This window comes from Artibeus jamaicensis, unplaced genomic scaffold, assembly GCF_021234435.1.
Source record: "Artibeus jamaicensis isolate MK-2021 breed Jamaican fruit bat unplaced genomic scaffold, CSHL_Jam_final contig_233, whole genome shotgun sequence".
Lineage (NCBI taxonomy): Eukaryota > Metazoa > Chordata > Mammalia > Chiroptera > Phyllostomidae > Artibeus > Artibeus jamaicensis.
The window spans coordinates 16,973,557-16,997,277 of record NW_026521486.1 but is presented as its reverse complement, the minus strand read 5'-3'; the positions used below and the strand labels follow the sequence as shown (position 1 = coordinate 16,997,277).

Here is a 23,721-nt window from a genome sequence, read left to right as displayed (position 1 = left end):
GCAGAACGGGTGGGAACAGTAGACCAACTTTACATCATTGCAAAGCCAACTTCAAAAGCTTTTAGTTCTTTGATGGTTTCTTTTGGGAAATGCTTCCTCACCAGGACTCTTGGTGGCACAGAAGATGATACTGAGGAGAACTTGGCCTTTAAATGACCGAATCCAAAGCAAAACTACTTAGAAGAGTTAGATTTAGACCTCGAGAAAATTTTACAAAAATCCGAACCGATTTATTTTTGTTTATATTTTCTTTATCTTTGCCTAAGAATGGTATATGATTTTTAAAATGCCTAAGCATATTAGAGCTCTTTTAGTAAATATAAAAATTCTACATGATAAAATACCATGTGTCATAGTCAAAATGATAGCGTTTTCTCTGATGCAGTTTATCAAAATGTTTAAGTACACAGGGGAAATAACTAGTACTTTTTCATCAGACTGGCTTGTGTTTGAGTTTAAATTCTGGTTTACCACTTACTAGCACTGGAACGCTGGGTATGTTTCCAGGTCTCACTGACATTAAAATTCATAAAATGTGGCTAATAATTGGTATTCTGCAAGCATTTAATGACTTATTAAATCATTGCTTTCACTTGCTAGGACTTCGTAAATACTTAGTTTTACTTTTTTAAATTTTTACAAAGAGTCAAACGATATATTTCTTTAAAAAAACCATAGCTTTCTTTGCTGGTTGATTTTGTAGTTTCAATATAGTAGCACATTTTTTATAATGAACTTTGCTGTCACTTAAAAGAGTGAAAACAAAACAGCAGTCCAGGGGGTCAGGTTGAGTCCAAAGTCTTGGTGGAGGCTGGGAGGTTTCTGCTAAGCGCTAGTGGAAATAGAGCCTCTGACGAGGCCCTGACTTGCTCCCTTTAAGAAGGCGTGGTTTGACACAACACTGTGGTGCTGCTATCTCACAACTGAATTTCGTTTTGGTACCACCCATGGGATGACTAGTTTAATCATTTTAATTAACAGTAACAAAAATTTTGGCGGGCTAATGGCTGTCCAGCCACAGACTACAGCTAGCAGCTTGGTGTGGCCATGTGACTCAGTTTGGCTAATGGTCTGTGAGGAGATGTGAAATGCGCAACTCTGGTTCGTGTCCCTTAAATGAAGGTGCTTCCTCTTTCCCTGTGATTGTTTGAAATGGGAATGACCTGGGGAAAGCTGGGACACTGTCCTGGGTCAGAGTGGAAGCTCTGTGTTAATGGTAGCAGGACAACGAGACAGAACGCAAGCCCTGATGATTTTGGACGGTTTTTGCTCTATCACCTTAGACCACTGATCCAGACTAATGTGTGAGAGAAGTAAATTTTTGTCTTGTTAAAGCCACTATTATTTTTGGTCTCTCCCTGTTACAGCAGACAAAAAAAATGATGTTAGCTGCTCCCCTTCCGCTGCCCTGTCCCGCTCACCCTCTCCGCTCCTGCCTCTCTCTACTCACACATGCCCATCTCCCACAGCGCTTCTTGGGGCTCTTAATCAGAGCACTGCTTAAGTTTTCTTGAAATCTGGGTGTCTTGGAGTTATCAGAACTCCTCTCTAGTGATTAGAATCCTGCCTTAAAGCTGGGCCCCAATGTTTCTAGAAATTGTCTCTCAAAATCTGGTCCATATGCATTCTGACTCCCTGGATTCTGTTACGTTGCCTGTCTCTGCTCAAGATCTTCAACTTCCTTAAGGAGGACTCAATGCCGACTATAACCTTAGGATGCTTTTTCCTTACTTTGTCTATGTGACCCTTTGGTTCATCCCCTACCACCATGAAGTCCACAGACAACAGTTTCTATAGCTCCCAAATAGGACTGAGTCCCTGCTTCAAATCTCTTCCACCTTTCCTCTGAGCTCTTCAGCTACACGTGACCAGAAGGCGCTTACTAAAGCATACCAATATTCATGATGTTGAGTGCTATTGTGTAAGTGAAACTCTTCAATATATTGTCTTCATAGCGACTCTAAAAAGGGTTATCTTTACCACACAGATGAGAACACTGATGTTCTCATGTTTTTGCCCAAAATGCCTCATCTAATAAGTAATGAATCTTCATTTAAAAAAATCTGTAATCCTTCCTCTATCCATATTATCACCCAAGTCTAGTGATAAGACAAGGGTCCCAAGATGAGGGCTCATTTGAAAAGAAGAAAGAGGAATCTGTTAGTGATTAAGTCCCGGCACAGGCACACAGACTTGAAAGATGAAGGGACTGCCTAGTGCCCTGCTCTAGAAGCCGTATTGACACCAGGATGCTAAGATTAACATTTCAAAGCTGCTCAGCAAAAAAGGGTGTTTTACTTCTAGCTTTTACCTTTTTGGATTTTTTTTAAAAACATTTTATTCATTTATTTTCAGGGAGAGGAGAAGGAATGGAGAAAGAGGGAGAGAAACATCAATGTGTGGCTGCCTCTCACATGGCCCCCACTGGGGACCTGGCCTGCAACCCAGGCATGTGCCCTGACTGAGAATTGAACCAGTGACCCTTTGGTTCATAGCCCACACTCAATCCACTGAGTTACACCAGCCAGAGCCCTTTTTGAATTTTTTTAAAACAATTTTTCTCCCCTATGATTATTCTACTTCTCTGACCTTGACAGATGTTTCTCCCGAAGTTCTCTGAATTGTTATGGAGTAATATGGCTTAATTTTAATTTCCCTAGGTGTCTTTATTGAATTCTTTCACAGTATTTTATGGAAAACATCTGATTACTAATTCATAGAACAGATGATTATGAGATTCTCTGCTAAGTGGCTGCCACCATGGTGTTCAGGCTGGGGAGCCCCTGAGTCACATTCTGACCTGCTGCCCACAGGTTCAGAATAAAGTAAACCACCTAAACTCCAGACACACACAGTTGGCCCTGTTCTACCACCCCCTGAACAGTTCCTAAAATAAAACACTGTCCCTGGGCCCCTGGCAAAAACCTCTTCAGAGGTTTGAAAGTGAAGTATTTTAACAAAGAAGTTAAGATCTTCAGTTGTAGAATCAGACTGGGTTTAAATCTCACGGCCTCTCTCTGAATGACCTTGTTCTCTCTGTCCTCTGTTTTATGGTCTATAAAGTGGGGGCAATATAGTGACCTCACAGAGCATTTGTGAGGAATATGTAAATTAATATAAGTAAGGTGCTTAGAACAGTGCCTGGCTCATATTAAGTGCCTCCTTAAAAAGCTAATTACTTATTTCTCTTACAATTGGCAGTCAGTGAGAGTCCTATGAAACCTGGTATAAAATACCATAGCATGTGAAAGTTTCCATGCACTTCATAGGCATTTTCTGGTCCATGTATGTGAACACTCAGGTATATAAAATCACATGAAACCATTGTACTTACTAGTATGTATGATTCCTCTAGCTCAGCTCGGATGACAAATAGACCACACCCCATGGAAATGTCTTGAACGACCAGATGATTCTCTCAACAAAGAGAATCCTCATTAGGGGATCTGGTAGTTACAGGCAGAATAAGCTCCTGGATGAATGGCAGAATGACTTACCAGTGAACAGATTCACTGTGGGTTAATGTCTCCCTTAGTGCGACTGAACTCTAGACAGTTTTCTTCCTCACTATGGGCCCCTGATCTTTCTTTTCTTAGAGCATTTACTTTAGAAAACTTACCATTGTAAGTTCTTTCTCTGCTTTTTTGACACTTAAGTCTCCTAGTCTCTTGCTGGTTTTTATAACCCAGGAAAGTCTTTCCCAAGAAACTGGAAGCCATCCCTTGGAAATGTAATCATCAAAGAAGATACTGCCCTAATCTCCCAAGGCTCTGTGGGAGGGTAGGAGTCTAATTTCAATAAGCACAATTAGTAAACACAGATGGTCTAATTACACTGACCAATCTTCCCCCATAACTGTCCTTCGGTACTTTTCCAGTAGCTCATGCCAACACTGAAAACCCTCCCACCTTTGTTTCAGGAGAGTTGAGTTCAATCTCTCCCTGTGCAATAGTCCTGATAAGTCTTTCTTGACTATTTAGCTACATCCAGTGCAATTTGTCTTTGAATCAGTGGGTAGAATGCAATTGTGAAACAAATGTTTCTAGGCATAAGGAATGGCGGTGATATAAAAGTGGAAATAAAAAATAAAAGAAGCCCCTTGTCCCTCCTCCCCAGCTGCCTGCCAGCAAAGAAACAGACCAACAAACAAAACCAACAAACAAGGTTTTGCTTTAGAGTAAAGGGGTAGGAAAGAAGTGAACTGTAGGGAGCACTGAGTGTGGCTCAGACTCCAGCAGAAGATCAATTACAGTCACTATGAAGAAGTTACAATATATGTTCACTTCTTAGAACTTGGTTGGGCTTTGAGAAGACTGGAGAAAGTCTCAAAGTTATAGACCACAAAAAGACTTCTCTCACAATGACAGGCAACTCAACTCTCCAGGGAATGCCTCGTTTTCTAAAGCTCATGTGAAGACCAACCATCTAAAGGCCTAGGAGAGTGCAGAGATCTTCCACCTGCCTAGAAAGCCTCTCTCAGAGATGCCAGGCTTTGAGCACAGCTGTCAGCTGGGAAGAAAATCTTGGCTGATGTCTGAGTCTGCAGAGCTGAGGTCATTCACATGCCCTGCGAGGATAAACTAGGCATTTCAGAGTCTCGATGAAACAGAGTGGTAGTGGGTGCTGTTCAGACATTTTTTAAAGCATTAGCTCACCAGCATGTCTTTACTGGGTAGGAAAATGTGAACCCTGAAACTGGATATTAAGATACATTGTAAAGTGCAAATAATTAAAACAGTGTGGTGCCAACTGAGAAAAGTTACAGATACCAAAGCAAAATGCAAGAGAAAATGAATGAAACAAAATACCATTGGACATCTATGTATATAATAAATGTATATCTCAGTTCAGTGAGGATCACATGGATTATTAATTAATTAAATGATATAAGGGCAATTGGGCAGTCATCTGTAAAGGTAAGATCTTTCCAAATGGAACAGAGGCTCTGTACTTTTCTGAGAGACTTTGGTGATGTATTTAGCACTAATTGTGGATATGAAAACATTCAACTCCAGAAATCAAAATCTGGAGTACTCTCTGGAGTTTAGGAAATCTTAAAATTGTGAATTCTTCATTTATGCTTAGATTTTCTTTGCCTGCCAGCATTTTAACTACCTCAAGATGAATGTATATGGACACACAGATATCTATACACACATACACACACATATATTTATGGAAGGAATTGAAAATAAAAATTTTTTGAAGTGTATTTGCCTTTTTCCTGCAAGGGGCCTCATAGCTTCCATGAGATTCTCAAAGCATTAGTGACTGAGAAAGGGTTAAATATCAGCAAGTAATGGCCATTATCGCTCACAGACATTGCTTTCCCTTTTCCTACGGCTACTGAAGTTTAGGCTGTGAGTTTTCCTTGGGTCTGGATGACCCAGACAGCAGCACAGTTGACATTTGGCCTCCCTAAGCTTCGCACTATGTACTCAGCCAGCCCATTGTTGGCACGATCATTGTTAAGATAACTTACAGCCTACTTTATCAAGGTTTTTGAGGAGAGTTTGATTGTAAGATGAACAACAATTATACTGTAATCATGCATATTCCTTTTTTATTAGTACATTAAATTGCCTAATTTATTATACTCATAGAGTAAACAATTTTTTCTTTAATATATAACACTGAATTAGAAAATCTACTTTACTGGTCACTTCTTCAAGAAGAAAAGCTTAGTTAAAAAACCTTTTTAGAAAGATTTTTCTAAAATCTTGCAGCGGGTGAATGGTCTCATTGAGAACGTACTATATACTGCATTTAATTGCCTGGAGAGAAAAATGAACACAATGACCTCTAATTTAAAAGTAAAGAGCTTTCTGGGAAGACAACATCATAATAACCGTCAGACCTTTACAGGTTACAAATGCTTTCATATAAATTATTTCATTTAATTATAGCACAAAGAAACTTATTACTATTCTCATTTCAAAGAATAAGGAAATGAAAGCTCAGAATGATGAAGTAACTCATCCAAGTCTACACAACAAATAAGAGGTGGAACTTGGACTCTAATTTACATTTTCCAATAATTCTCCAATTTCCTTGTCATGCAATTTTTGTAATTTTATTATGTACCTCTGAAATCTTGGTACTCAAATCACAGGTTAAATAAAGAGGGCCTTTTGGAAAGAATAAGGAAAAAAAAACTAGTGACACTTTAGAATGAGTGTTGTTTACATCACGGAGAAAGCTAGAGGTCACAGGGAGGAAGGTCTTTCCAGAGGCACCACCTCATCACTGCACACATCATGGGTAGAAGAGTCCCTCTGTATAAATCGTGGGTAGAATAGTCCCTTTGCTCTGCATTATAATGAAAGCACTATTTCTAATCTAGCTACGTATCTTTTACAAAATAACCCCTGTGGACAATTCCTTCTAGAGTTTCAAGGTTGGAAGACTTCCTTTCTCTGCTGGACAATAATACTTTCCCTACAATGACAATTCTGTAGCCACTTTTGATTTTTGTTGCCAAGAAGCTTGGAGCCAAGCTGTATGTTTAGTAGCAGTCATTCTCTTAGTTTAGGTTTGCTGGAGTCTTCCTTTTTGTCCCTTTAATTTTTTTCTCTTAGAAGCTATTTGGTTCATATTGAGGCAGGAGAGACAGAAGTTAGGGAAAGCTCCAGACTGGTGGAGTAAAGCAGCAAGAACAAACACCACCGGCAGATAAAGGCCTGAGGTCCTCTCACCAGAACCCCCACACAATCACAGTTTATGGCAGGAAATGACTGTGGTGGTCACAGAAGCCAAGAAAGAGAACTGGCTAGAACCAGATCAATCCAGGATGGAGTAAAAATTAACTGGAAAGTGACCCCGAATCTCATTATACCATCGTTATAATGAGAATTGACACCACAAGTAGAAGGGGAACCAAGAAGGACAAATGCCATGAAACCTCCAGAATGGACCATATTAGGAACAAGACCCCTCCCAACCAGAAGGCAAAGACAGAATTTACTGGTAAAAAGCTCGGAACAACCCACCCCGGGAAACACATAACATCCCGAGAACTGACTATGGCACTGCACGCAACTAGCGAGTTCGCCCATGACTCAGACACGTGCTTCTGTGTCTTTCACGGAGGTGCCCTGGGAGGCGCGCAACCCTGGGAGCAGGGGGGCGTCCAAACCCCTGATCCTGTCTCCAGGAACCTGCAGCCTGGCCTCCTTCTTTCTCTCAACCTAAATAAAGCTTGCCCTTGCTTTTTCACTCAGGCTTGTGTTTGACTTCTTTCCTGTGTGGAGTCAAGAACCCGCAGATCATGGAGTGTTTGGGGGTCCCTTTTCAGGTCCTCCTCTGATGACAGTGTCTTTTACTATTGTTTTAATTGGGTTATATCTTACTGTAGTTATACATTTTATTATAAGCCTTCTCAAACCTTTTTTGAAGATAGGCAGAGTACAAAGATACAAAGTCCCACTCTAAGTAGTAATTCTAGCAAGAATATGAGCACTTCCTCCTTTGAAGAAATAACAAGAATATACCAGGTGCCAGTAGTATTTAAATACTTGAGAAACTCACATAGAAGAGATTTTTTTTTTGTAAATGCATATGGTAGTAGAGTCCTGTTTTGTTTCCTTTATTCTTTGTTTCTATTTTTTATTGGTGTAAGAACACTTAACATGAAATTTCCTTCTTCATAAATTTTTCAGTGCACACTACAGTACTGGTAATGATAAGCACAGTGTTGTAGAATTTATACTCCTGGCGTAACCAAAATTTTATGCTCACTGAACAGGGACTCTTTATTTCTCCCTCCCCCTAACCCCTGGCAACCACCATTCTATCCTCTGTTTCTACAAGTTTGGCTCTGGTGGGTGCCTCATATGCTACAGGCTAAATGCTAGTGACCCCTCGACATTCATATGTTATGATCTAATCCCCAGTATGCTAGTTTGGGGAGGCAGAGGCTTTGGAAGGTGATTAAGTCGTGAGGGCAGAACCTTCATGAATGGGATTAGTGCCCTTACAAAAAAATCCCGGGGAGGTCCCTTGGCCCCTTCTGCCCTGTGAAGACACAGTGAGAAGACCATGAACTGGGAAGTCAGTCCTCATCAGACACAACACCTACTGGTACCTCGATCTTAGACTTCCCAGACTGCAGAACTGTGATTAATAATTTGATGTTCACTATTAATACCCAGTCTGGGCATTCTTTTAGCGAACCCTGAATGGACTAAGCCATCACACAGTAGAATGGACTAAGCCATCACACATGCAGTTCATGCTTCTGTGGTTACTTATTTCACTAAGCACAATGTCCTCCAGGTCAAGAGGTACATGAAAAGATGTTCAATGTCACTTACTACCACGGAAATGTAAATCAAAAGCACAATAAGATCATCTCACCCTGTTAGGGTGGCTACTATACATATTTTTTAAAGTGTTGGTGAGGATGTGGAGACACTGTAACCCATGTGCACTGCTGGTGGGAATATAAAGTGGTGCAGCTGCTGTGCAAAACAGTATGGAGGCTCCTGAAAAAATTCAAAGTCAGAACTACCATATGACCCAGCAACCTCACATATGGACACATACCCAAAAGAACTGAAACCAGGATCTCGAAGAGATACCTGCACACCCATGTTCACTGTAGCATTACTCACACTAGCCAAGATATGGAAGCAACTTAAATGTCCATTGACAGATCAATAGAAAAAGAAAATGCGCTATATATACACACAAGAATAGAATATTATTCAACATTTTAGAAAGAAATTGTTTCTTTATTTTTATAATAAAGACTCAGTGTCACCCTAAAAAGCATTTTATATTTCAGCAACTGTAGGTGAGAAGGTATTTGGTATTGTGTGTTATACTTTTATTTAAAAATAAGTTTTTGTATTTTAGTTATGTTTTATGTTTATGCACATTTGGTATAACACAAAGAGATAATGACAAAATTTTCTAAGGAAATGTATGGTTGATACATAATTGTATCAAAAATTCACACAGAAATGAATCTGTATATATCTCACATACATAATTATGTCACATCTACAATTCTGATTATTGTAGGAATATAATCCACATGTCACACATACATATAAGCAAGTACACATTTTCCAAAACAATGGCTATGTAGAGGAAATCAGTAAGGAGGAACCACACTAGGGAAATTTTTTTTATGGACTGATTAATACTAAAAGAGGAAAAGAGAACTGCCTGAGCAGTTAAGAGGTAAACCCAAATAGGTCTAAAAATTTTTTGGCACTGTTGAATAAAAACAAATCCAGACCTAGGCAAGGAGAGACTTAAAAAGATTATGACAGGACCAACGCTCCTCCCTCAGGATTTCCGGGCATCTCAAAGTCAAACAGAGAAGCAGGACTTGCAGGAACTTTAAGGGGAAATGGAACAAGCAGGTGGAGCCTGGCAGACAGCAAGAGCGAGGTGGTCTAACAGGAAATGTTTCTCTCTGACTGGCTGGTTCAAAGGGAACTGTTAAGGGTAGATGGTCTAGTCTGCCTTCTAGTCATTGCTCAGATTTGTGGCAAGCCAAGTACAGCAGCCCCTGGAGAGAAGAGATGCGGCTACACTTCAGTCAGGCCAAGTCAATGGGTAATAAATGGGCAACTGTGAGCACTTAGTACAAGCAACTTAATGAAAAGCATACATGATTGAAATGTTAACTACATTTTTCTGCCATTAAAAATTCTCATAAAATCTGTATATGTATTTTAGATTTTATTTTTACTTTTATTTTAGTTCTTCAGGGAGATAAAATTTTATAAGGAGTTTAGTAGATTCAAGAAATAGGCTAAGTATAGCAAAGAGGGGTAGGATCAAGGGTTGAAAGTAGGGATGGCCAGGGTAGGGGGGAGTGGTGAAGGGAATAGAAGACAACTGTACCCGAACAATAAAAAATGTGAAAACAAATTTTGTTAAAGTATACTATAGTAGCCCTGCCTTATCTGAAGTTTTGCTTTCTGCACTTCAGTTACCTGCAGTCCAAATATATTCATTGGAAAATTCCAGAAGAACAATTCATATGTTTTAAATGGCGCACTGTTCTGAGTGGCATGATAAAACCTCATGTCGTCCTGCTTCATCCCACCCAGGACACAGATTGTCCCCTTATCTGGTGTCTGCACACTGCATTTACTACCCACCCGTTGGTCACTCGGTAACTGTCTCGGTTATCAGGTCGATGGCCGAGCAGTCTCAGTGCTTGTGTGTGAGTCACCCTGATTTTCAGTAATAATGGCCTCCAAGCACAAGGGCAGTGATGCTGGCGATCTGGGTGTGCCAAAGAGAAGTTGTAAAGCGCTCAAGTTATGAAAAGGTAAAAGATCTTGACTTAATAATAAAAGAAAAATAACTGTATGCTGAGGTTACTAACATCAAATAAGAACAAATCTGCTATCTGCAAAATTGTGAAGGAGAAAAAAAATTCTTTAAAAATGTTTAAAATGTTTTATTGATTTGTGGGGGGGGGGGGGGGAGAAAGAAACATCAATGTAAGAGAGAAACATTGATTGGTTGCCTCCTGCATGCGCCCTGGGAAACAAACCTGCAACCTAGGTATGTGCCCTGACCTGGGATTGAACCCACAACCTTTTGGTGTGGGAGGTGATGCCATCTGGCCAGGACAAAAGAAATTCTTGCCAGTTTTGCTATTGCATTTCAAGCTGTAGAAATTAACGCCACAGTGTGTGGTAAGGGCCTAGTTAACACAAAAAAAGACATTAAATTTGTGGGTGGAAGACATGAACAGAAAATGTGTTCTCATTAACCAAACAGCAGCACCAGAAAGTATTGAGCCTACTGCTATAACTCTTTATCCTAGGTATGTATATGTAGAAAATAGTAGTATAGATGTACATATATGCTTTAGTACTATCCATGGTTTCAGGCATCCATTGGGGGTCTCAGAATGTACCTCCCATGGATAAGGGAGGGACTACTGCATCAGAAATTCTTAATTTATTCCCATTTACATCACTAAAGTACACATGATTTCAGTAGGTCATTTAAGTCTGACAAATCAGCATATGATTTATTAAGACAGCTAAGAGGCTTAGGAAAAAGTGAGTTTTGTATACAGTAAAAGCAAAGAACTTATTTTAAAGGCATTTATCAATTAAAGTATGCATTTTTATATTAATATATTTTAAAACCATTGTTAAATGAGGATCTGGCAACGTTCCTAGAAGAACCTAGTTGAATTATACATGCTTGAGATTTATTGGTCATTTGTCCTTCAGAAATTAAGAAGCAGAAAGCTTTCGAGGAGGACCTTCTGCCAAAGCATAACCCATTAAACCGGAGATAAAAGTATGAGTCACAGAACTGCAGAGTTGGAAAGAACCTAGTGCCACCTTTTCATCTTCGAATAAGGAAACCGAGGCTAATTGTGAGGTGTCATTTCCAAGTCACACAGCAAATTAGTGAGGAGGGCAGAGCAGCAATCAGATCAGGGCTCTTTTCCTCCCTGAGGATGAACTTCCCCAGTGAAATTTTCTTTCATAGACTGATTGTAGAAACAAGGTAAAGCTATGATATATTGTTGAATGAGAAGAACAAATTGGAGAGGAATGTGTAGAGCATGATTTCATGTTTCTAAAGCAGAACAGCTGTCTAGGGGACTTCCGGCCAAGATGGAAGCATAGGTGGAAACATTGTGCCTCCTCGCACAACCAAGTTTAAAGACAACAAAATTTTAGTAACAAAAATGCAACCAAAACACAGAAAATGGAACTGTATGGAAGTCGGAAGTCTGACAACAATGAACCGTTCAGCCTTACCAGTAAGAGGGGCCGAACCAGCGGCTGGCAGAGTGGGGTCACACAGGAAAATTCAGCCAGACTGACTTAGGCACACGGGTGGTGGTTGGCAGATCCCAGGCTTGGGGTGGCAATGAGAAGACCCAGTGAGGGTGCAAGGCAGCTGGCTGACCGAGGTCTTATTTGTATGCAGATAAACCAGGCAGAGGAGCAAGCAGTGAGACACACCGCGCAAACCAAGGCCCCAGCAATGGGAATTAAAGCCTAAAAGCACAACCAATTGGAAAAAGCACCAATTGGAAAAACTTCCGGGGTCGAGGTGCCAGGAGAAGCTCCCAGACTCACAGAGAGTTTGTTGGAGAGACCCACGGGGTCCTGGAGGGTGCACAGGCCCACACACCCAGGAGCCCACTCCAGGGGAGCCCGGTTTGCTTTTAGGAAGCAGCAGAGGAGACTAAAGTCAGAGACAGAGTGGAATGCCATTACCCCTCTCTGACCTCGCCCCCACATACAGCGTCACAACCCAGTGACTGGGTTGCCCTGCCCAGGTGATCACCTAAGGCTCTGCCCCTCATAAGTAACAGGCTCGACCTGACCAAAACATTATGGCTCAACCAGAAAAAGAGCTCAAAACCCCAGAGTCAATACTTCTAAGCAACCAAGAGATAGCCCACCTATCAGATGCACAGTTCAAAACACTGGTGATCAGGATGCTCACAGAACTGGTTGATTTTAGTCACAAATTAGAGGAACAAATGAAAGCTAAACTAATTGAAATGAAGGGAAATGTACAGGAAACCAATAGTGAGGGGAAGGAAACTGGGACTCAAATCAAGGGAGTGGTCCAGAAAAAAAATGACCAAACAGAAAATAAAGAAACAAGAATTCAAAAAAATGAGGAGAGGCTTAGGAACCTCCAGGACATCTTTAAACACCCCAACATTCAAGTTATAGGGGTACCAGAAGAGGAAGAGGAAGAGCAATGAGTAGAAACCTTATTTGAACAAATAATAAAGGAGAACTTCCCCAATCTGGCAAAGGAAAGAGACTGCCAGGAAATCCAGGAAGCTCAGAGAGTCCCAAAGAAGTTGGACCCAACAAGGAACATACCAAGGCACATCATCATTACATTAGCCAAGATTAAAATGAAGGAGAGAATCCTAGAAGCAGCAAGAGCTAAGGGGACAGTCACCTACAAAGGAGTTTCCATCAGACTGTCAGCTGATTTCTCAAAAGAGACCTTACAGGCAAGAAGGGGCTGGAAAGAAGTATTCCAAGTCATGAAATCCAAAGACCTACATCCAAGATTGTTCTATCCAGCCAAGCTTTCATTTAGAATGGGAGGGCAGATAAAGTGCTTCTCAGATAAGATCAAGTTCAAGGAGTTCATCACCAAGCCCTTATTTTATTAAATGTTAAAGGGACTTACCTAAGTAAAAGAAGATAAAAAAGATGAACAGTGAAAGGACAGCAAACTCACAGTTATTAACAACTACACCTAAAACAAAAGCAAACTAAGAGGACAGCTAGATCAGGAATGAACCATAGAAATGAAGATCACGTGGAGGATTAGCAACAGGGGAGTGGAAGGAGGAGAAGGGAGGAGAAGGGGGGAGAAGGTACAGAGGATAAGTAGCATAGATGGTAGGTAGAAAATAGATAGGGGGGAGGGCAAGAATAGTATGGGAAATATAGAATCTAAAGAACTTGTGACCCATGGACATAAACTAAAGGGGGGGATAGTGGGGGAGTGGGTGTGCAGGGTGGAGGGGAATGAAGGAGGGGAAATGGGACAACTGTAGTAGCATAATCAATAAAGAGAAAAAAAAGGAAAAAAATAACAGCTGTCTATCCATCTGTCTATCTACCTACCTACCTATCTCCTGTGTGTGATCACATATAATTGGAGAAAAGATTGGAAGTATATGCACCAGGCTAACAACAGCTAATCAGAGAAGGATTAAACAAGGGGATAAGAAAAAAATGTAATAAAATAAAGTGTTTGAAATGGTATATGAAAATAAAGATTGCAAAACTCTACCTATAAGATTATTAGTACATGGAAATTAAATGTGCACATAGACAATGACGAGAAAGTCACTGGAACATGTATGCAGAGCAGAACATGGACAAGGAAAAATAATTTTGATCAGGAGCTGGGTGGATATTTTTTAAATTGTGTAGTTATCTTTAAATAGTATTTTTAGAAATATAAAAATTAAAAAAAGTCAAATGAATGCCTTTTCTAAAACCATTCAATTACACCTATTTAAACTCAAGTCTGATAAAAAGACTTAGTTATATTCTTATTTACAGTATTTGCTGGGAAAGCTTTTATCAGCATTGATAGCTATAACATTTTATGTTTTACATACAAATGTTTACATGTATGTGTTTGTATATATGCCTCCATATAAATATATATTTGGTTTTTAAGTAGGCATCTACTTTTTATTGAGTGGTTTGGACAATGGAAAGTAATGTATATATTTACTGTAAAATTTACAGGAACTTTAGCAAAGCAGAAAATAAAAATCAGTGATAATCTTATCCAAAGATATCTATCCTTAATGTTTTTACATCTCTCCTTCCAGATCTTTTTATATGTGGGATTTGAAAATGGGATTGTACTTTACTTTATCTCTTTTTTTACTTAGTTAATATATTATGGCTATATTTCCATGGTAGCAAATACAAATGCAAGATCATTTTAAATTAGATAGTTAACATTTCATCATAGAAAATGATGGTAATTCATTCTACAAATTTTCTGTTAATGGCCATTTCATTTGACTTTGTTGTTTAAATGATCATAATGCTGAACTGACCAGCTTGACAGGCACATTTTTGACTCCGGTCCTGTTGCTTTCTTCGGAAACACTCCTGAGAGGTATTGCTGAGTACGGCTGGTTTTAAATGTACAAAACCTTTCATTTCCTAACTCTCCTAAAGTCTCTGCTTGTGTATCAAAAACACGAACATATGAGAAGCCCTCTGTGATCAGGACAGTGTGCATTGCAGACATGACCAGCATAAGCTGCACAGCTTTTCTCGTGGGGGAGTGGCCCGTGTTGTCACTGAATGCTTCGCTATACTTTAGGAGAACAAATTTGTATCTATCTAAGAGCACTCATGATGATGATCCATCAGGAAGGCATACTATCTATACTTCAAATTATTCCTAATTATTTTTAGCTCCTACTTTCTTACCAGTATGAAGCCATTAATGGTGAGCTTTGTAAAATGCACTGACATTTAGATAGTAGGTATTCAACTATTTTTAAAGTGTCCACAAAAAAGACTCTTTGCAACTGTTTTCAACTTTACGTTGAATGTGCAAGGGGTAATATCCTATCAAAAATATCATCCAGAGCCCTGGCTGGGTAGCTCAGTTAGTTAGAGCGTTGTCCCAATACACCAAGGTTGTGGGTTTGATCCCTGGTCAGGGCATATACAAGAATCAACCAATGAATGCATAAGTAAGTGGAATGACAAATTGATCTTTCTCTCTCTCAAATCAATAAATAAAATATAAAATAGCATCCATATTCCTAAGAACGTATATACAAGGGTGGGCAAATGTAGGTTTACAGTTGTTTATACAGAAAATCATACAATCATTAATAAGTAATAATAGAAAAATAAACTCTGTTTTGCTGACTCACAACTGTAAACCTAATTTTGCCCACCCCTGTTTATTTGAAACAATGACCTAATATCCATCCTTTGTTTCTTTGGAATTTTTTTTTAAATAGAAAAATGGATAGAAAGGGATATCATCTATTATGGTCCACTATGTACCAGGAATGTAGCTAACTACTTTCTCATGTAGTAATTCCTTAGATATTGCCCATGATACTGGGGAGAGGTAGATACTATTGTTATACCTGCATTTTGTATGAAACAGTGAGGTTTAGGTTGATGAAATAAATTTCACAAGGTCCCATTGCAAGTAGATATTGAAACCTATGTATGTGGGTAACATATTTTGCCTCAAAAAATAAGTCTTTAATAATCTGAGTTTCCTAGTGATTATATTGTTGCTGCAAGTAGTGAGTTTATCATCATGGGAGATATGGAATCAGATGGTTGATCAGGCATGAAAGATGTTATAGAAACTATTCCAGTACAAGTGGAAGAGAGTATTTGGTCACTTCTCTAGGCTTCATCTAAAAGGTTAAATATTTTGTTGAACTGATAACAATGGAATTCTTATAACTATTGATGTTAGGCCATAGAATGATACTTGACTATTTCATACTAAAGAGAAATCTAACTTCACATATAAATATTACTTGTAATTTCAAAACCAGAGGATCTCAGCCATACTTAAATAAACAAAATCTATATTATATAGGTTATTTTAGTTTTAAATGATTATGTATCTGGAATGAAACAAATTTTAGTGTCTCCAGTGCTAAAAGCACCATTGTTTGGTTGATTAAACACTATCCCTTAATAAATATGAGTTAGCTCATGCTAGCCTAACAGTTACTGTAATTCACATTCCTATATAGCTATTCTATTATTCAGGGATTTCTTAGATTTAATCCATCTAAAAAATAACTAAGTCACTCAGTGTAGTGTTATATAAAATGATAACAAAAATAGTGTGATTTAGACAAAATAGTAAGCTTGTGTGCTAACATATTCCCCTCCCACTTCCCCCAGGTGGTTCTATTAAAAATAGTGTTGTAAGAAGAAATAAAAATCAAAATAAATCATGCCTATTGCAAAGCATTTCACAGAAAGGCTTTTATGTGCAATTTAACAGCTCATGGAAAAAAGAATATTACTGAAGGTAGGGAAAATTCTTCCTCTGAAAAGAAGTGAAACCCAGGTCATTATTAGCATTTATTTTAGGCATTCACTCTTGAGAAGTAGAAGATACTCAGAGCTGTGATCCATTAAATATATGACCATGTGGCCTGTGCCTGGGGTTTGAGCTAAACCCTTCCACACCAATAGCTGAGCTTTGCTAAAAAGAAGTGATTGTTTCTACATCCACCCCCACCCTCCCCAGATGGCTCCTCCTAGTGCATGTGAGTATGACTTGAACTAAAGAGAAAGAGGCAAAGAGCTGGCTTCTGCTGTTCTGTTTAATTTCTTGAAAGGAGTATGAACTTCAGGAAGAAGAAAAACTACCTTTGAAGAAGCTGACTCAGCAAGTTACTTAAATTTTTTAGCCTTCCTTCATCAATAACGTGGGTCTAATAACACATCACCAAGTTATTTTGAGAGATGAATGCAAAAATGTTCACAGGAGTAAACTGCACAGCATCTGACACACAGTAACCATGGAACACATTTCACTGTCTTCCCTCTTTGTCATTTCTGTAATAGAGCAGTAACTCTGGGAAACTGTAAACACATCTTTAAAAAGTGTTCTCCTAGAGTTTGAGAAATGATCTTCCCATCAGCGGTCTCAGCAGGAGGACAGCTATCAGCTGCATCGGTAGCCCAGTACTTCCTGATCCAGAGCTAGACAGCACAAACCAGAGGCCTGGAAACAAGGTCTCTGTGAGGGCGGAGCAGCTCCTGGGGCTGTGGAGACAGATACCTGCCCCAGCCGGCCCTTCTTTGGAAAGGGCTACAGGAACTCTCTCTTCCTTTGGATTAAGGAGAAACTGGGCTTAGGCCAGCAGGAGAGGGAACGCTGCTCTGCTTTAGTGAGTTCCTAGACCCCAGAAACTCTGCATGCAGGGTCTCCACAGCTACGAGGCACTCTAAACTCTAGCTTGACCTCCAGACTCTTGGAGGAAGAAGAGCAACAGCTTAGTATGTGGCGTTGTGGGTCTAATGTTAGCTACTGTTTTTAGAGCTATGCCTTTTCCAGCAAATGGCTTGGGAACTATGGGTAGTCTTTATCCAATACAGACAGTGCAGCCTAGGTTAAGAATTCTGTACAAATTCATTTTAATAGCTTTTGTTTATAGTGAAAATTTAGATGGAATTCATATGATGGCAAACAGGTTTTTAAAAGATAAGACTGTAGAATACTTCTCCTTGAATACAATTTAACCTTAAGTACAAGAAAAAAATCCCAGCCTTAGAAAACATCTTAACTAAATATTTTTTCCATTCATGTACTTGAGATCAACCTAATACAGTCCATACACCTGAAGTGTGTTTAGTACAACAGGAGATTATTCAAGCCCGTTTAGAGATAGGAGGGTATTTCTAAGATTATCTGCCACCCCTGTATTGGGAAGTTCAGGCACTTGACTACTCTGCATATTTGCTGCTGTGCAATAACACACTAGTCCTCTGAAGCCAATCACTGCCTCCTCTTTACTTATATGATCCTCAGTCTCATCAAGAAGATCATCGAACTGATTCTTAGTGTGGCAATTTGAAGCAGTACTTTCAATGAACATGGTAAATTTTCTAACTTGAAAGTGTTTCCTTATGATGCAAGGACAATGGTGAAGAAATGAAACTTCAGAAAAGACTCTACATGAAAGCACCTTAGAATGTGAGTAGCTGTCTCTTAACTGCAATCCTCACTGATCAAAAAGATAGGCAAGATTTTCCACGTATCTTCCTGCATGGTGTACACTCTAACTGGTAAGACAGCTGTGCATACCTGGACAAGATGCAAGAGAATTTATGTTTATGGATCACCTGCTACATTTTAGGCTGTAGTAGTACAACTGTGTGATTTAATCTTGCAGCAATCTTATGAGGTGACTGTAAAAAAATCTGAATTTATAGGTGACGAAGTTGACATCAAAGAGATCACAAAATGAAGCTGGGATCTCAATCCAAGTCCATATAATTTCAATACTTCTTCTCTGAAAAAATCCTACACATGGGATTTCATGATTATGCAGAATATACTATCATGTTACATATCTGACATCACCCAATAATAGGATGTTCCCCATAACATGAGGTATGCAATATAGTTGAATCCTGCTGCCAATGCTAGTTTGTTTGGCATTTAAATCTGATCCAAAGTGAGAAAGTAGAAATTACGTTTGTGAAAATTATGCTTTCATACTATTCTGAGTGAGAACCTAAGGGACTGACCCGAAAATAAATCCAGTAAATTTTTTTCTTTAATTTTATTTCTATCTTAGTCCTGGACAGTTGAGGTTGCTGGGTAAGGTTCAAACTAATTATGTAATTGCTGAGGAAATTTTTTAAAAAGAAGACAGTGGTTTCTATGAGTGGAATTAGTTATATGATTCATAGAGACTGCTCAAACAGGAGTAAAGATGAGAGTATTCCAAATGTTTACAAAATAGCTGAAATTGCAAATATGCAGGTTAAAGGGAGGGCAAACAAAAACACTAACACAAAATGGGAAGGGCATGAAAAATTAAATGATGATCTGTAATCCTTCCTGTACTTCCATTGCTCCTAATCACTTTCCAAGGTTTTTAGTAACAAACATCATGAATGCTTACGAAACCACACAGCTCTGTTAAAGACATAGTGCTGGGCTCTGTGGCCTTCCAGCCAAATTCCAGACAGTGGCAAGAGTAGTTTCCTCTTGCTCATTCTAAATTTACTTCCTGCTGATTTCATCACACATCTCTTCTTCATCGTCAAGCAAAAAAAGAGCACTCAGATTTCAGAAAGATAGTTTAGACTATTTGAGTCAATACATTCTAGATCTCTCTCTTTTCTTTGAGAGGGTACCCTAGAGTTTTATGTTCTCTTTTAGTAACTACTCTTCTCTGGTACCACTTAACTGCTGGGCTTGCTACCTGTTTTATGATCAACACACTACAATTCCAGGGAATACAGCGAATTTAACTTGAAGACCTTGAGACCAGCCCACATCATGAAGTTATTGAGGAAAGGGCTGATGATGTGGATGCCTTTCTTTTTCTTTTTTCCTGTATGTCTTGATGTGCCCACAATGTCAAACACAACATCTCCCTCATGGTAGGGCAAGGGGGAAGCTAGAATATAATGCATATCTACATGTATCAGACTCTATATGCATTCCTTTGCATCTCTCTACCACTAATATCCCCATTAATATCATCCCCATGATATTAATATCCCCATTTCTGTTGGTGAGGAAACTGAGTAGAGCTAAGATTTGAATTCATGTTGGTCTGACTGTTCATTTCACCATGCTATCTACCACACGCAGTATCTGATATCTTGTTTATGGAATGTCTTCTTCATTGGGTTATCACCCTCTAGTTCTGTGAGGCCTCCAGAAGGAAAAGCCTGCAGACCAGGAAAGTTGTAATTCACAAATGGCCTAATGGCCAACTGGAATGCTAGTTGTTATGGTCAATTGCATCATAGGTATATGGTTAAGAGGTGGAAATTGAGGCGCATACAGTACACAGTCTTAGGGACTGAGTCTCTCCTTTCATTTTCATCATCGCTGTAGTAAAACAGTAAGTAAAGGCAGTGGGTAGGGTGGCAGCATGAGAGGTGGAAGGAAGAGAATTAAGGGAAAATAATCTGTGGTTTGCTTACCATTAAAATGCCCTGCAAAGGCAGCTTTGCCTGAGTGGCATTTTGAACATTTACCCTTATTTTCATTTTAATCATGTTTATAACCATATTACACTTTTATGGTACCACGTGAATGAAGAATTTTACAACATTAATGTTCAAAGTCACCTAAGTCTTTGAACATTCTCAGTACCAAGGAACTTACTATTTAAAAGAAAATAAATTCTTACTTTTATATCAACCAACAATTGGCATTCCTTTGGCTAACTTGAAAGTATTATGTAAGCGCATTTGAAAGAACTATGTGACAATATGCACTAGTTCTTTGCACACCAGAAAAGTCTTTCATGTCCATCAGCATTTCTGGGTGAGGGACCTGGTGGCACATGCTGCCACTGAACTAGTATCATACTTGATGTGTCCCTAAACATGCGAACACAATTCTGGTACTTTTTCAGAATGTTTCCGTTTTCAACATCTAAAACAATTATGCATTTCATAAAAAATTGTTTAACCTTTAAAAAAAATATTTTATTTGTTTACTTTTAGAGAGAGGGGAAGGGAGGGAGAAAGATAGGGAGAAACATCAATGTGGAAGAGACACATTGATCAGATACCTTTCACCCACCCCACCCAGGACTGCAGGCCAAGCACATGCCCCGGCCAGGAATCAAACTGACAGCATCTCCATTCGCAGGCCAGCACTCAATCCATTGAGCCACACCAGCCAGGGCTGTTGTTTAACCTTTTAAAAAATTATCGTTTAATTAGCATGGGGACCAGTCATATTAAAATTATTTAAGTTTTTCCTGGCCCTGGAACATGTGAAAGGAATGAGGTGCTCCTACTAGAGTGTCATTTAGACCTGAATATTCCCTCTAGTGACTGAAACCCAAGATTTCAATGTCACTTCTTATCTACCGAGGCCTCGTGCCCCATGCAAGAACCATTCGCCAACATACCTGTGCTCAAGAGTCACTTGGAGTTCTATTGCAAAGGTCCTTCCTCGTGACTAGTTAAAAGGTCACTGTGGGCCCTATGATATATTTGGGCTTTTCTCACACAAATCTTAATCTTATTATTTCTGCAGAAACATCAACTAGTACTGCTAACTTAACACAAGTTTTTCTGGGAGCGTAGAAATCACCTGTTTTAACTCCAAACTCTATAGACCTGCTTAATCTACAGTTACACCTCTACTTAGTGTCAGGATAAAGATGGAGGCAGATTTTTTGACTCTTTCCAGAATAGTAGTTTCTTTAGTATGACTATTATTACTACTTTTTTAGGTATTTTACATCATCCAATCAGTATTAAGCAAAGGTCTTCAGAGAAAGTTTTGAAAGGCCTTTTACCCTGAGTACTTTTTTACTCTTAATCACAGTGAGAAAAAGAATATTTCATAATTGTAATACATTAAATAGTGATTACAAAAGTGACTATTTGTGAGATACCTTCTAGGCAGTCTAGAACACATGAAGATAAGTAACACATAATTCTTGCTATACTGGAGCTTACAGCTTTGAAGTTGTTAATCATTTTCACCAGGATAAACGGGACATTTCATTGAATGAGGAATGGTAATATATTAAGTCAGCATTTTCTATAACACTTTGAAGTGCTTTAAAATTAGCTCTATCTGAAGTTGAAACTCCATTAATGTTAACTGGCATTGTAACATAGCACATGTGAAAAAATATCTCAGTTTGTTAAATCAATATATTTATAATTGACATTGTTTAGAGCTCATGGTTGTTTGGTATGAATAGAAGGAAATCATTTACAGGTGCTGTTATTACAATAAAACACAAAATTATCTAAAAACCTCCTATTATTTTCTAGCTAGTTCTTGAGCCCATTTATTCATTAAAACATACAGGAGAGGTTTCCTTACTTGTGGTCTCAGCATTCATTTCTTTGAGTTCACTGTTAATTCCAACATCTATCGAGCTCATTATTTTGTCAATCTGCAAGAAACAAAAACCATATAAGTGAATTATTATATTCATCTTTAGTGTTGCATTTTTAAATGACTTTCAAATGCCAGAAGAATATATAGGGTGGGGCAAAAATAGGTTTACAGTTCTGAGAATGCAAAAGCACAGCATTTATTCTTGTATTATTATTTATTAATTATTATATTATTTTCCATGTGAACAACTGTAAACCTACTTTTGTCCCACCCTGTATTTTTCTTGGTATTATTACCATTGCAATACCACAATTAAGAGACTGACAGAGAAAGGTTAAAGAAAAGCAGACATCTTTTGAATTGCTTTTAAAAATGCAAAAAATACAAATTTGTATTTGTACAAATACAAATTTGTATTTTTTGCAAAAATACAAATTCTTTTTCTTAAGCTTTCAAAATCAACGTGACTTTTCTTTGTATTTCCTAAAATAAACTTTGGACTGACATGGGTTGGTCCTGTGAATAAGGAACAGTTATTCTTTCAACTTGGAAGGGGAAGGGTTCAGAATAAGTTCATGCGAGGATCTCTACCCTGTAGGGCATGTGTCTCATCTGACTGACGAAGCAGTGGGGTTCAGTTTGTAGGTACAGCCACTAGAACCAGTTCTTACCAAATGGTTTGACCAGTCACAAGAATTGAGGAATAGGAACAACTTAATTCTAAACGAGAAGTTAAATGTTCATTAATCCTACCTCTTTCCAAAAAGAATTACAAATGTCATTCACAGAGTTAACAAATAGAAGTTATGGTTCCATATAAATTTTTGAGATGTTTGTTCTATGTCTGTGAAACAAGTCATTGGTGTTTTAATAGAGATTGTGTTGAATCTATAAATTGCTTAAGGTGGTATGGACATTTTGATGATGTTAAACACCAATTCAAAAGAACCTATGCATCCCCATGTTCATGGCAGCACAACTTACAATAGCCAAGTACTGGAAGCAACCTAAGTGCCCATCAGTAAATGAGTGGATCAAAAACTGTGGTACATTTACACAATGGAATACTAAGCAACAGAAAGAAAGAAGGAGCTCCTACCCTTTGCGACAGCATGGATGGAACTGGAGAGCATTATGCTAAGTGAAATAAGCCAGGTGGTGAAAGACAAATACCATATGATCTCACCTTTAACAGGAACCTAAACAACAAAACCAACAAGAAAACAAAACAGAACCAGAGACATGGAAATAAAGAACAAAATGACAGTGACCAGAGAGGAGGGGGAGAGGGATAATGGAGGATAAAAGGGGAAATATCATCTAGGCACATGTATAAAGGACCCATGGACAAAGCCAAAGTGGGTAGGATTGTGGGTGGGAAGTGGAGATGGGTGGGGCTGGGAAGAGTGGTAGAGGGAAAATAGAGACAACTGTACCTAAACAACAATATAAAATTTTTAAAAAGAAGTACTGGATAGACTATCAGTCTAGCAGTAAGGGATTCACAGGAAGAAATGACCATTGAAGGTTTAGCCATTAATGGTTTAATCCCCTATGCATCATTCTAGCATCCCTAGTAAGACAACAGGTTTGAGAAAGGGCAATAAGCATTACATAAATGTTTCATTTTGTTCACCCCGGCACAGAAGC

At 38.7% G+C, this 23,721-nt stretch overlaps 1 protein-coding gene across 4 annotated transcripts in view; it reads right to left on the bottom strand.

Annotated features, from left to right (window-relative positions):
• Positions 1–23,721, bottom strand: part of ANKS1B (ankyrin repeat and sterile alpha motif domain containing 1B) — an 830,526-nt gene that overhangs the window by 381,037 nt on the left and 425,768 nt on the right. For all 4 annotated transcript variants that reach the window (XM_037160668.2, XM_037160669.2, XM_037160670.2 and 1 more), the window contains exon 14: positions 22,054–22,126. In XM_037160668.2, the coding sequence (XP_037016563.1) occupies positions 22,054–22,126 (73 nt within the window). The remainder of the gene's footprint in view (positions 1–22,053; positions 22,127–23,721) is intronic.